The sequence below is a fragment of the Azolla caroliniana genome, unplaced genomic scaffold, assembly GCF_043228905.1.
Source record: "Azolla caroliniana isolate FFs.n. ecotype wild unplaced genomic scaffold, voAzoCaro1.0.p SCAF_13, whole genome shotgun sequence".
Classification (NCBI taxonomy): Eukaryota; Viridiplantae; Streptophyta; class Polypodiopsida; order Salviniales; family Salviniaceae; genus Azolla; species Azolla caroliniana.
The window spans coordinates 14,395,060-14,410,518 of NW_028230448.1; the positions used below are offsets into that span (position 1 = coordinate 14,395,060).

Consider the following 15,459-nt stretch of genomic DNA (forward strand, 5'->3'; position numbering starts at 1 on the left):
TCCTGAAGCTTCTAGAATGTTCTAGAGAAATTTGGAATATACAATAATTTTCTATAGTAAAACTTAAATGAAAATAATATGCTATGTATTATAATAGATAATGTAATGGTCAAGAGCTCGACCCATATAACATAAGGTTATGGGTTCGAGTCTTGTCATGTCATGAGTCTTGCCATATCATGACAATTTGAAAATGATAAAAAAACATTTTCTTTTAAAGTTTCTACAAGTTAAGAAACAAACGCCATATATCCTCCTCTTCCTTGAGACGAGATCATTTCCCATTAAGATTATGGCCATGGAAAGGCTTGTTGAATACATGCTTAAGGTTCAAAAAAGTTCCTCACATCGACTTCCTATAATCGCGCAGGAAACAAGCAAAAAGATCCAAAAGACGCATAAAGCAAAAATTTTGTGTTCCGATTGGATGCAAGATATGAAAAGTGGTTTGGTAGATGGGATGCAACACATTTGCTTCATGACGCATCATGGGATTCCTCTATAAATGAGGCCTTTTTGCAACACCAATGTATCATGACATGGGAAAAATGGAGGCTCATGCTTCACACATTATACTACACATGTTGCACCTAACGACAAAACCATATTCTTCGCAAAACGGAGAAACTTTACACATCAATACATGTTAGAGCCCATTTCATTGGCTTCCATTTGAACCATTGCTTCCATGCAACTTAACTCACATGCATTGCGAGAGACGGGGCGTTAGGTCACAAGCGATGAGAGTGGTCGACTATACACACTTTGCCCTAAGCAAGTTCGAGTGTTTGAGTATCACACTTTGATACAATGCTCTGCCTTTGATCATATTCGATTCCTCCTTGTAGATATTAATTATTATCAAATCAAGAGAAAGATTTTGGCTTTCATTGTGATTGTCATTGAGATCGAGATTTTGAAATTGAGGTTGTGAACTTAACACACATTTGCCCAAATGGTCCATAGATGGGAACTCTTCAGGAAAGAATGTTTGCTTGAATAGAGTCAACCATCTCCCTCTCTCTCTCATAATCAAAGACTCATTAGTACTCTGTCCTATGCATGAGTAGATTGAATGATATAGAGAGCCAAAAGCCAATTCCAATTCCCCATTGTTTTGAATGAGGAAGGAGATCAAACAGTTGCAAAATTATCCAATGGAATATATGAATGAGAGAGAGAAATGTATTCTCTTCTTTTTCCCTTGGGAATGCTTCACATTTTTGTATTTCATGTTGCTCCTCTACTTCATATTATGTTTCCATATGTATAATAATCAGAATGGACATGCTTGTCTTCGCTTTGTTTTATATCAGCATGGTCCTGTTAGACTTAATATCTATTCACGGACCAATATTTCTTAACCAACTCATGTTTTACCACATCATAATGCTTAAATATTTTATCATTATCAGGATAAAATTGTAGTGTATGATACATCTGCCATCCAGGTCACTTTGTGTATGTGGTTGGCTTCGAGCAATACTCAAGGTATGGTAGGAGTACTCTGATTTTGTAACTTAAGTTGACTCATTACGTTCATCCATCGTTCACAACTTCATATTTTTGCACTTTGTATATCTTAACTTCATCTTGTCATATTGCACTAAAGCTTTACAAAAGATTTTCATTCAAGTTAATTCCAAATTCTTTCACCAGTGATCTGCACAGGAGCAAGATCCGTCATGCATGTGGTGAAATTGATTTGCATCCTTGATCACAATTTTCTGTCGACATAATTTCGAAATGAGCTTTGTGAAATTGTGGCATTGAGAACACATCCTAACACTCTTGACAATAAAAAGACTTGCTCCCAGCCTGGTGCTCATAAACCCAAAAGCTATGGCTAATCTTTCAGTGTGGTGGCATACTCCATAATCCTGGCTCTCCTCATTCAAACCATGCTCTATCATATAACCAAAACCAGCATCTTGAATATGCATATATAATGCCTCTAACTGCAAATGGATGTCTTCTGAATAGATATGTGATTGATCCTCCAAACAGAACTCGTTAACCTTTCCATCCACTTCTATGTAACTCACATCTTGCGATTTCATTAGGCCCTTACATTTCATCCTGGAAAGTAATCTTTCAGCAGCAGCATCCCTACCAGCCGAAACATACATATTTGACAAAATAACATAAGGAGCAGAGATTTCTGGATACATTTCAAATACTTGATTAGCAGCACGTTCACCTCTCCATAAGTCATCTTGACTACTACAAGCACCAAGCAAAATCAACCATGATATAGGGCTTGGTTGAACTGGCATCTTACCGATAAGATCTTCCATATCGTCTAACCTTCCTAACCTCCCCATAAGATCAACAACACAACCATAATGTTCTCCATCAGGTTTTATCCCAAACACTTTGCTCATTGAATTTAGACAGCAGTGTGCATCATCGGCAAGACCAGCATGACTACATGCCAAAAGAATGACTTTAAACGTCACTTGGCTGGGCTCCACACCTTCATCCTTCATTTGACAAAGCATCGGCATTACTTTCTTTCCATGTCCATGTTGGGCAAAAGCCACAATCATGCTGCTCCATGAAATCACATTTCTATTACGCATTCTTTGAAAAACGATATATGCAAGTTCCAACTTCCCGCATTTGCTATACATGTTTATAATAGCATTGCCTACAGCTACATCTTTATCGTCATTTTGCTTCACAACTTGATCATGCATCCACTTCCCCTCAATTAGAGCTCCTTCACTTGCACATGCTGATAACATACTAACGAATGTAACTTTGTTGGGTTTCAGCTTATTCCTTAACATCAAGATGAAAAGTTCGAATGCATTTTTTCCAAGCCCATGTTGGGCATATACCGAAATCATTGCATTCCATGATACAAAATTCCGGTTAGGCATTTCATCAAACATTTTTCTGGCATCCTTTGGACTGCCACAAGTACCATACATATTCACTATGGCAGTGGCAACAATAATATCAGAATCATATCCACTATGTTTGATGCAAGCATGCATCTGTTTAGCTTTATCTAGAAGCCCTTTTTTTGAATATGCTTCAACAATGCTTACAAAAGTTATTGGGTTCGGTGAAACCCCTTCTCGTTGCATTTGATAGAAAAGCCTAAGAGCCTCTTCACTGTTGCCAAGTTGGGCATATCCAGAGATTATTGAAGTCCACAATACCACATTCAATTCGGACAACTCTTCGAAGATCTTTAAAGCATCAGAAATGCTGCCACATTTACCATACATATGAATTAGGGCTGCTTTAACCTTCACATCAGATTCAAATATACGTCCAAGGAGGCTAGTATGCACTTGTTTGGCGAATGATAAAGAAACTTGATCAGAACAAGCATTGAGAATGGCAAGGATTGTAGCTCTACCAGGAGTCATACCTTCTTGCATCATTTGATTCCAATAACCTATAGCAATTTTGCTGAAACCACGTTTTGAATAAGCCAGAATTATAGCCGACCATGCCACTACACTTCGTTCTGATACCATGTCGAACATCCTCCAAAGATCATCATTATCATTATCATCCTCATCATGGACGCATCCACACTTTCCATAGAAGTTCACAAGCGCGTTTTGAACGACCTCGATTGACTCCATTGTGAAACCAACAACACGAGCATGTAAGCATTTTCCATGTTCAAATGCCTCTTTCACAGCACATGCTGAGATTGTACTACTAAAGATATAGTCATCCACAACCATACCTTCTACACAGAATTGGTCGAAGAGCTCAAGAGAAAAATCCCATTTCCCATTGTGGGAATATATAGAAAGCATGAAATTCCATGAGAATTGATCATGACATTCCATAGAATAAAACCATGATCGAGCTTCGGTGACAGAACCACATCTTCCATACATCTGAAGTATGAGGTTTTGAAGAAAAACGTCCAACTTGAAGTCAGATCTGATGATGTGAGAATGAAGAAGATAGGCATGATGCAGAGAATCACATGATCGGAGCAGAGACGCCACATAAACAAGGTCATTACAGAAACTCGAAGATATCTTATCTGTTGTGATTTGATCTTGCAAATATGCACTGATTCTTCCCATCTTTGTGTCTTCTCTTTCTTGCGTCGCCTCTTCATTTTCTTCATTTTCTTCTTCTTCTCCTTGTTGTTGAACGGATTTGAATTGTCTGTGTAACATCTTCTTCTGCTGCTGCAGGTGAGAAGCTAAGATGGATGGGAAACAGGGTTTTGCATTCTTCGGAACAAAGGGAATAATTGACATTGCTGCTCCGAGCCATGATTCCAAGCCCATCTCTACTCGTCATGTTACAGAGGTTGCACAGGAACAGAAAAGCCATGTAGCCAAATTCTGCTGCCACCATTGCATTCTACTTATGTAAATAAAGATTTGGGTAAATTATTTACCATAATACCCCTTTCCTATTTTCACTATATTCCTGACATACCCTTGGGGCCCTGGCATACCTTTCCAAATCCTTTTGGTGTTTTTTTTGTCCATGAAAACAATTTGTTTCATCATGTAGCAACCAACTAGTGTGAGAGTGACACCAATGGATTTCTCTAGGAATCAATCATCCATTATACCCCTCTTCGATCACTCCTATTCTATTACTATATACGATTAAATCTCACTCTCTAAGATATCTCCCTTTTCAATGTTATCCACCATTGCTTCTTACATACATACATACATACATATATATATACTAATAAGTCTTATACATGTAACATCGCCTTATCGTTTCTAGCACCTAGTAGTTATCGATGGCTAGTGTGAGAATGAGTTGGTCAAGCATGTATAATAATATCCTGGGTTTTTTGAAAAATAGGTATTGTGACTGTGTTATCATTTTCATTGTCCAATTATTATGTCAGATGATCATTAGCAGTTTCTTGCCCTTCACTCTTTCTTTTGTTTTGTTTGCTAGTTTGTGAACCGGTGTGGGTGGACATTTTTGTTTTAGTAGTTTACTAAGCGTTTTAATACAAAGAATGGTGTATAAATAAACCCAACCATTGTGGTTGAGTGAGCGAGTGACTGTGCATTGGAGTAGCTGATCCCCATCAGTATGTATGCAATCTTGAGCTATGATATATAAAATGAAGTTGTGTTTGTGTGTCGGGGCGTGATGTTTTAGTTTCTTGTAGACGGGAAACGAAAAAACACCCTAGGGAGTTATGACGGGCGGGGCGACATGCTTGGGAACGGAAGCGCGAACGAGCTGCCAGGCGGCGGACGGGCGATCCTGGCAGAGCCGGAGGTGGCGTAGGAGCCATCGGCGGTGTGGGCGTGTGATGGAGGCTAGGAATGCGGGGGAGGCGCGAGGCATGCGCGGGAGGTGGGAGCACGGGTCGGGCGAGTAGCCCATCTTGCACGGGACGGGGCCCGGCGTGTCGGGCGGGAGGCGGCGCCAGGCCGGGAAGTCGAGGACAAGGGGTGGGACGTTGGCCCACGCGTGAGCCGCGTAGCCAAAAGTGGAGGAGGCGCTCGTGGCCAGCTGGGCGGTGCTGCTCAGGAGCCACATCTCTGCCAGTGCCAGCTCCGCCTGCGTCTGGCTGAAGTCCTGGCTCTGCAACGACGAGACAGTGTGAAACCGCACCACTTCGGCTTCGGCTTCGGCTTCGGCTTCGTCCGAGCCGCCGCCGGATCGGGCGTCGTAATCCTGCTTGAGGCGGAGGAAGTACTGACTTTGGAGGGACATGACCAGCACGGTGAGGTCCGGCCGGAAATCGCCGCTCTCGATCCTCCGCCCGTACGACCATCGCGCCGTCTCTTCTTCTTGTGGCGGCGGTGGCGGCGGAAGGTAGGAATGATTGGCCAGGCACGCCACCATACGCCCATACTCCGCCTCTTTGAAGGCGGCTCGATCTTCGCCGCCATGGAGCCTCACCTGCACACCCACTGTTCTCTTCGCTCCTCCCACATACGCCACATACTCACGCATCACCCTCCGCCATATCCTGTTGCTCGGCATCAGCGCTAAGCGCGTCATGAAACCGAACACTCCATCCTCTCCTCCTCCGCGAGTCCAGATTTGCCACTTCTCCCAGAACCCCCTGACCATGAAGAAATTGGGAATGGTGTACAAATCACTCTGCCACACCAGCACCTTGATTTGGCCGAGAGCTTCGTACACATCGTCAGCGAACACCTCCATGTCTTCCTCGCTCGGCTCATCCCATAACCTCACCTTCACCATCTCCTCCCCCCCCAACACCTCTTTGATGACACTACTGGCATTGGTGTTGGAGGATCCTCTCCAATCATATGCCCTCAGCCTCTCGCCCAAGCTTTGCGCCGCATCCATCTTCGACATGTAGCCAGCGGAAGAATATTCTTCGGGGATCAACCATGTTGAGCCAGATCCGTAGTATCGATCAAACGGCTCGCACAAGAGATCCCCGAGTTTCCTACGGTTGTCAATCAATATGGTCCGGCCGGTGGCCATCGCGAATGCGAGGGCCGATGCTAGCGCCACCAGCCGGTTCCCCAACCCCACGGGCTCCGCATCCGAGACCAACAAATACTTGCAGCTAGTAGTAGCACCCTTAGGCCCAGGTGATGGTCCCACTCCCATTTTGCTACCTCGAGCAGCTGCCTTCTCGGTGTGAACCGGAGAGAAAAGTTGGGCGGCACATCGGGAGTGGATCTTGGCGTAATGCCGCCAAGCATCCACAAGGGCGGGTGGGATGGAAATGTTTTGGTGAGGCGAGCGTATTAAGGATTCTTGGGTCCGGCTTAGGCAAGAATTAGGTCGACTTAGCAAGAAATGACTAGGTGATTCCTCATCATTATGGATGTGACCTATGGACAAATGAGTGGGTGATTCCCCCTCATCAAGAGGATGATCATCATCATGGACATCTTTGTCGACTACGTTGTAGGCAACAACCTTCGTATCGGGATCAATATATACCGATGGTTTGGGCACATCCAAGCTTACGACAACAACTTGATCACGATGAGCATGGGGGTGATTGTTAAAGATGAAGGTGAAGGCGATCGTGAGAGAGATGACGGCAGTTAATAGAATCATTAAGGAGAGTTTGATGAGGCCATTATAATGAACCATTGTAAAAAAATATCATTGATTAAACGTTATGGATGAGATTAGAGTAGATGGCAAAAAAAATTTAATGACCATTTGGTTTTCATGGATGTGAGGTCCCTTTATGTTTCCTTCTTTTATAAAAAGTCAATCCTTGTTTAGAAGCATATACAATTGGAATCATGGGTGAAGTTTGGGTAGTGCTCCTAACAAGGCTACTACGGAGGCATATGTTTGATCTGTTTTTGGTTGTGAAATTAATTTACTACGAGCATATAAAGTTGGGCTTCATGGTCCGTTTATGTGTGAAGTTTGGGTAGTGCTTGTAGGTATCGAGGCTACTACCGAGATTAGTTTACTACAAGCATATAAAATTGGGCTTCACGGTCCGTTTAGGTGTGAAATTTGGGTAGTGCTGGTAGGTATCGAGGCTACTACCAAGGCATATGGTCGTGAAATTAGTTGATGCTTTGACTTAGGTTGAACCAAAATGGTTCTAATAACACAATATGTCCTATTTATATACTAATTGCAAGCCTCATCATTATTTGATACAGAAACATTAAATAGAGAATGTCCGTGAATCCAAGGCTTGGACGGCCCTAAACTCGTCTCGGGAATTCTAGACAATCAAGGCCGTCCAATGTTTTATATCTTAAGAAAAAGGAAATGGAAAAAGAAAAGTACATAAAATGTTTTAAAAAAATGTGAAAATTATAATTAGCTTGCCCTAGTGGCAAGTTGTTGCACGATTAACACCATGTTTCGACCACTGTGGAATGTAAGGGTTGAAACTTGAACCCATGACCAAAGGTAACTACATTCATATAGCTATCTAATAAACCTCTCTATTAGATACTTTATCTAAAGTATCTTAATTCACTAGATGCCACTAGGGAATGTAGGAGTTGAACCCATGACCTCCTGGTCTCCATTGGGCAAACTTACCAACTAAGCTACATCCATCTAAGCATGCTCTCTCTTTGTTTTTTTAGCTGAAAACACACAATTATATTATTAATAAATGTGTGTACAAAACACTACTTACAATGGGTGATCTCTCTCTCTCTTTTTATCGTAATTACCTTACCTTAGTGGTAAGTTGCTAACACTACAAGCACTATGTTGTGGGTTTGAAACCCAACTTCCTCACCTCTCTATTATATACTTCTTATATATCTCTTAATTCACTAGATGCCACTGTGGAATGTAGGGCTTGAACCCATGACCACATGGTCTCCATTAGGCAACCTTACCAACTAAACCCTAAACCCTAAACCGAGGATACGCCAAGACGAGCAATGGTCCGCCATGGCGCTAATGGGTGGTTTCGCCATGGTAGAAAATAATCAAGTAACAGTACTGGTCAACGAAGCGGAATGGGCTACCGATTGGAGTGAGATAGGTATGTCATGACATGGCATACCTAGAACACCTCTCCGTCTCGTCGTTGCTGAAAATAGAAGATTTCTTTTGAGGACGAAAAGAGCCCGCTTCTCGTTCAAACCTTTCAAGAATTCATTGAAATTAATAAGATGGAATGGGCGTATAGGTTCTTTCCGAACATACGGATCTACAATTTTCGTATCTTCATGCGAAACCTTCTTCCCAGTCAATCCTATTAGAGATCTTAATGTTACATCGTTGCGTAGTGAGAATCTTAGCGACCAGTAAAGCATTTTCCATTCTTTTGGTTCCCAGAAAGACCTAATGGATGAATCATTTTGATAAAATCGATTCTGGGTTAAATAAGTTTCTTTCTAAAAAAATATTCTCTTTCAATTTTGTTGACGCATCTCCAAAACTGATTACTTTGTCTACATTGAAAAATTAAGTCCCCTCTTTAAGCGACCTCAAATTCCATCCTACAAATTTATTCACAAATGAGGAATGCTTTAATATATCGACTCAATTGATTTCTTTTGATCGATGAGGAATTGAATCCGAATAGAAATACAGATATCTATAGATATCTTATGTTTTTTTTTCCCATTTCTATTTCTGTTTCCTTCTAGCACCCGATCATTCTATTTTGTAGTGAGTTCGAAAGAAAAGCTCATCGTCATCGAGAATTGCGATTCCTCCAATCCGTTGTAGATATGAAAACGCTTGGATTAGAATTAGAGGAACACTTTTCAAAACCTATTAGTACATATGGCTGTAGCATTCGAGGTTGCGCGAATCGTGGATACACGACCGAAGGACTTGTTCCCGAATCGAAACACACCTTCACAAAATGTGGGTCTTTTTGGATTACCGTTTACTAGATGTCGATAAGAACGGATTTACCCTACCGAATCGCACCATCCCTATGATATGTAGAAGCTTTCCTCTCTCTTTCAGTGGTCGGAAAAACTTGTAACAAAATATCTGCTAGAATTGTGGAAGTCTTATCAATAGAATTGTCATTTCTCTGAGATCTGGGCATAATCAATTCCAAATTCTTTTTCTCTCACATTCCACTTATTGTTGTATTAATCGGGATTACTAATAAAAGAATGCTTTTGGCTTTTGGCGGTACGAGAAAGCAATAAGTATGTCGCACATCATTTATGTATTTGAATTTGCAACCAGACATTAAAAAGCAATGGAATCTCTCTCTCTCTCTCTCTCTCTCTCTCTCTCTTCATAAATAATGACTTTCATTACGAAAGAAAAAACACCACCATGACTAACTTACTACAAAGTATAGAACCCTTGTATCCAGGGATATAAAGACTATTATAAACTCCCAAATACCTCAAGAATTCAAAAATAATTTGCAAATGAGGCATCGGTTCATTGTTCTCCATATGTGCAAAAACGCAATTAAAGGAAGATAGGGTTACGCTAGTTAGAGACATCCACACTAAATTGATACACCTCCAAACCATTATTGCCTTCGGGCATGAAAGAAAACGATGCCTACTATGTTTCAATTCCAACAAACAAAAGAAACACGATCCTTTAGTAATGTTTTTTTTTTAAGGCATTCCAATGGTAAAGTTCCAACCATAACTCTCCAAATAAATACTCATAGCATCAATCGAGAACACCAACTTGCCTTGAGCATATGAAACCACCAAGTAATGGGCTTACAAAAACCCCATGTCTTTATAACCCTTTCTTCCAACCACTTATGTTTGTCAATCAACTTGTGATAAGCAACATTTGTTGAGATCATAGTCAATCTCTTATTTCCAACAAACCTCCAATCAAGCTCTTGAGATCCCCCATCTATATGTGGAATTGGCTCATACAAAGATAATATTTCTTGCAACTTGTCCCAAATAAAGGGAATATTAAATGTTAATCTTGTTGTTCGAAAGGCCATTAATCTTCTTTGTGACACCAACATAGCATCCTTGACTGTTACCAAACCCAATCTAGCCATCCGATTAAATTGAAGGTTAAGAATTTGTTTACCTTCCCACCTCAACAACCTTGATGTCGTCAAAACCTCCATTTGTAATGAATTGGCACATCCCCTTTCTTGTGGAAGATGTCATTCCACAAAATCCAACATACTTTGCCAACATGTCAACAAATGATTAACTATCAACGACCCTGCACATTTGACATCCCTTTCACAAGTAAGTACATTCCACCAATTAACATCAACCTTCATGTTTCCAAGCTTAATCCAACTATTATCTATAAAGTACGTCATCATTTCTATCCAAGGTTGTACACCTTCAAACGTAAATCGAATGAAAGTAAATTGGCGAGCCACCATAGCTTATATAGATTCAATATTGATGCTCCACCAAGACACTTTGAAGTACAAACATGATCCCATGCCAACCACAACAAGACACTTTTCCTTTTCCTTTTCCATAACAACATTCACATTTAGTGTGACACCATTTCAAGAGCTTTCTTCGACCATGGTAGCAAAGGAAGATAATAAGACACCATAGAGACCATAATCGATTGGACCACCTTAAGTCGTACATAAAAAGGGATTTGAGACCTCCAATACATAAATTTATCCTTCAACCTTTTGGATACCCACTCAATAAGTTTCACATGAGGCACTTCCACCCCAATTGAGTATCCAAGGTGACGACAAATCATACCAAGATGTACTATCCTTCCTGACCACCCCAACCCTAACACATCTTGTTCTGTATATGAAATGAGGATAGATTTACGCATATCAATTCTCAACCCTGAAGCATTTGAAAACAATTCCCACACATCCCTTGTCTTACTAATATTTTCTCAATTAGGTGCCCAAAACATAATATGGTCATCTGCGAGAGCTTGAACAATACATGGCTTCCTTGATGGCAACCTTAGTCCAAGCAATTCTTCCTCCGTAGCCATATTGTGTAACTTAACAAGAATAGGATGTGTCACAATAATGAATAGTAAAGGACCGACTGGGCATCCTAGTCTAACATATCTCCGAATATAAATCGGTTGTGTTACTCCATTAAACATGACATGTGAAACCAAACCCTCCCTTAATGTGTATATCAATTTAGACATACAATCACCAAAACCCATATGAGACATTGATTGCTTCATAAATGACCAATCTACATTATCATAGGCTTCCGCGATATCCAATAGTAGCAACACTAATTCTTGTTTAGACTCCTTTGCATAGTCAAATGTCATTTGAACATTTAAAATATTATGTAAAATGTCTCTTTTTGCCAAGAACCAATTTTGAGCCTTATAAATAATAGGAGGTAAAACATTATCATAGGCCTCCGCGATATCCAATAGTAGCAACACTAATTCTTGCTTAGACTCCTTTGCATAGTCAAATGTCATTTGAACATTTAAAATATTATGTAAAATGTCTCTTTTTGCCAAGAACCCATTTTGAGCCTTCTGAATAATAGGAGGTAAAACCTTATGCAATCTATTGACCATCACTTTTTCAAAAATCTTGTACATTTCCCCCATCAATGAAATAGGCCTCCAATGTGCTAAGGAAGATGGAGAAGGCACCTTTGGTAAAAGATTTATAAAACCAATCTTCCAAGAATGAAGTATTTCCCCTGATGTCCACACCTTCTAAAATAAGACCATCCCACCCAGGGCTCTTATCATTAGCATAGTTCTAGCCATACTTCCCATTCGTGCCATACTCATACGTCAATATTCGTATCATACTCATACATGAAAAGGCTCCAAGTATGATTGAAATCCATACGCGATACATAGATATATACATACAATGTACATTGTGTGTGTGTGTGTGTGTGTGTGTGTGTGTGTGTGTGAGAGAGAGAGAGAGAGAGAGAGAGAGAGAGAGAGAGAGAGAGAGAGAGAGAGTTCTTCTTCTTCTATTGTTACTATTGCTGCATTTTGTGTGACCGAATTGTTATTGGCCATGGCAAAAGCTCCTCCTCCACGCCCCCCCAGCCCCAGACTCAACCTCTTCGAATCCATCTAAGCCAACCACCGCGTGAGCGAACCCTAGTGATCGTCTCTTGCCATGCTGAGCGAGATCGTGTCAGGGATGTTTTTAGAGCTGCCATATCCCAACCAATTCCTCCCATGACCATTGCCCTCCCCACTATGCAAGATGCTATGAAACCTTAGAAATAAACTATTCTTCACCAAGATGGGAATCACCTTTTGGAAAATGGTCTTCGAACCCTGTTTCGCACTCCTCAGAATTCTGTTTTAGTCTTTCTCATTGCTCATACTTCAGTTCACGACGAATATCAGAAAGAAAATCCAAACGAATGTCGCGTATCATACGCGAACGTATGTAGACATTCACATACGTCCACCAAATTGGACGTACGCGAATATTAGGAACTATGATCATTAGTAAGATGTGACATGACATGTTCAACCTCATCCTCTGAAATATTAGCATCTAATGATTGTGCCACATAATGTGATACATGATTTTTTCACTGCATTAAAAAATACATATGTATGTATCTTTTTTAACATTATCATAAATACATACTTGTACATCCAACAATTGTATATAATATTCAATGCATTTCTTCACAATTTCTTGAGGATTGGAACACATGATGCCATTTTCCTCTAACATTGCCACCATAGATTGACATATTCGCATTCGTGGGGTTTCCCATTCGAATGCATACGAATACGTATACGAATGCATGGTCAAGTATTCGTTTGTCCAAAAAAAAAAGAGGGTTTAAGAACTCCCCTTTTAGTTTACTAGGATAAAAAAAAGGAACTTCACAATACAATAAAAAGGGACATTTTAAAAGAGGAACTATAAAAAGGAACATTAAGAGGGACTTGACACTAATAAATTTTTATAATAAATATAAAAGTATTCGTTTTATTTTTAATAAATAAATAAAATACAATAAAGGTTCATTAATTCCTCACTTTTTATTTTGATATTAAAAATTGGACTTCACACTAATCATATTTCTATAATAAATATACAAATATTCGTTATTTAAAACAAATTAATTAATTAAAATAAAGGTTCATAAACTTCCCTATTTTTTATTTGACACTATAAAAGAGAGTTAATAATAATCATATGTATATAATCTATTAATGAATGATTGTTCTTTTTTTAGTGAAATTAAATTTATTTAAATAAAAAAATGAATTAATTAATATTTTATATATTTTTGTAAAACGAATGGTTTTATAATATTCTTGGGCCATTTTGTTACAACCGTTACAATTACATAAAAGAAAATAGTAGAATATTTAAATAAATCTTGGAAGCACAAACGTTTCATCTCATGAACGTTTGGGCTCCCAATAAGTTTCTATTTAAAGAAGTAGTTGTGATTTTGAAAAGGGGGGGGGGGGTTCCCAATGGGGAAGGACCAAGTCATTAGTTAGTAATTCGCACTTACCTTTTTTATTTCTATTGAATACAAAGAGTGTTCTCTCTCATTTTGTGCCATTGGTTTAATACTTGGTATCAGAGCAAGATAAGGATTGGCAAGCCATTCCAGCAAGAAGAGATTGAAGAAGTGGCACACGACACCACGAGAGGAGTCAAGGTAACCACAAAGATAGTAGACTATTTTTTTTTTTTCTCTCTCTTTTATCTAACCAATGGCGGGAAGAAGGCGAAGAAGAGGGATCAACTTGGGAGAGCTAGGGAACGAAGGAGACACTCCATTAGGGGAGATAGCCCTAGATCGAGGAGACCAAGAGGCCACCGAATTAGAGAATGGAAGGTTCAATATGGAAGATCAAAGATGGGAGAGAGAAGAAGAGGAATCGGGGCCGCAAGGGAGAAGGCCCACGGAAGGAGCACCAGGGCGTTTGGAGGAGATGGTGCAGAGGCTGGAAGTCGGGAATGCCGAGAACCGCCGCCACAACTTGGGATCATTTAAACCTATCAAACCAAAAATGTACATGGGGGAGAGGAACTCGGTGGTACTTACAAGTTGGATAAGAGAAACCGAACTATTCCTCGTCCAAAGTCAAGTAGAACCCGACTTGTGGGTGATGGTCTCCGCGTGTTTTTTGGATGGACCAGCACAAAATTGGTACATGTCGGGGGAAAGCGTGTTTGAGTTCATGCCTTGGACAGAGTTTAAGCGGGAATTGCGTCATTATTTCATACCACAAAATGAACATCTCCGCATCATGGATGAATGGAGGATGTTGAGACAAGGGGAAGGGCAACTCACCATGTACATTGAGAGGTATCGCCAAGTGACATTGCAGCTACCGCATCTTCATCAAATAACCAAACTCCACGGGTTCCTAGTTGGATTGAAGCCTCGGATCAGGATAGAGGTAGAAAAGATGAACCCTCAAACTTGTGAGGAAGCCATGAGGGTGGCAGAGATGATAGGAGACATAGAAGGGAGCTCCCGACCTTTCCACAACAATCTAGGAAGTACATCCAACAATCGTGGGTGGACGACTACCACTAGTTCGATAGGAAGAGGAACAACACGAGGGGATCCAATTAGATCGAGCTGGACAAATAGCGGGGGAGGAGGAGGACAGCCGGGGAGTCCCATTTCTACTTCAACACAACGAACCCCACTAATTAGAAGAGGCTGTTTTGAGTGTGGAGGCCCTCACTTGGCATGCAATTGTCCAAAAAAGAAGCAACTCACGGTGCGGGCAGCCACCTCACAACTCGAGTTAACAGAGCTCGAGGAAGGTTCCGAGCAAGACATACAAGCAATAGCAGCGCAATATGAGGAAGAAGATGAAGAAGTCGATGTACGTGCAGGAGCCGCCACCGCCTGGCCTACCTGTCTCACAGTCAAACTCAATAACACAAGTAATCTCTTTCTCAACGTAAAAATTAATGGGCATAGTTGTGAGGCAATGGTAGACAACGGTGCAACACACAACTTCATAACACCTGAATGCGCGAAGAAGTGGGGATTAAAATTGCAACCTTTAACCAACCTCTCTGTGAGTTTTGTACAGGGATACACTAATAAGTGTTCATTAGCAGCCAATGTCTTGATTGAAGCGGGAGAATGGAAGGGGCGAACA

General features: G+C 40.6%; 2 protein-coding genes across 2 annotated transcripts; both read right to left on the reverse strand.

The window, feature by feature from the left end:
- Positions 1-866: 866 nt before the first annotated feature.
- On the reverse strand, positions 867-4,320 carry LOC147856259 (pentatricopeptide repeat-containing protein At3g26782, mitochondrial-like). The gene has a single exon (XM_087329705.1). It carries the CDS (start codon positions 4,272-4,274, stop codon positions 1,653-1,655), a length of 2,622 nt encoding a protein of 873 aa, XP_087185831.1. The 5' UTR covers positions 4,275-4,320; the 3' UTR covers positions 867-1,652.
- Positions 4,321-5,151: 831 nt separating this feature from the next.
- Positions 5,152-6,776, reverse strand: LOC147856260 (fucosyltransferase 6-like). The gene has a single exon (XM_087329569.1). The coding sequence runs from the start codon at positions 6,559-6,561 to the stop codon at positions 5,152-5,154; it is 1,410 nt and encodes a 469-aa protein (XP_087185695.1). The 5' UTR covers positions 6,562-6,776.
- Between the last annotated feature and the right edge of the window lie 8,683 nt (positions 6,777-15,459).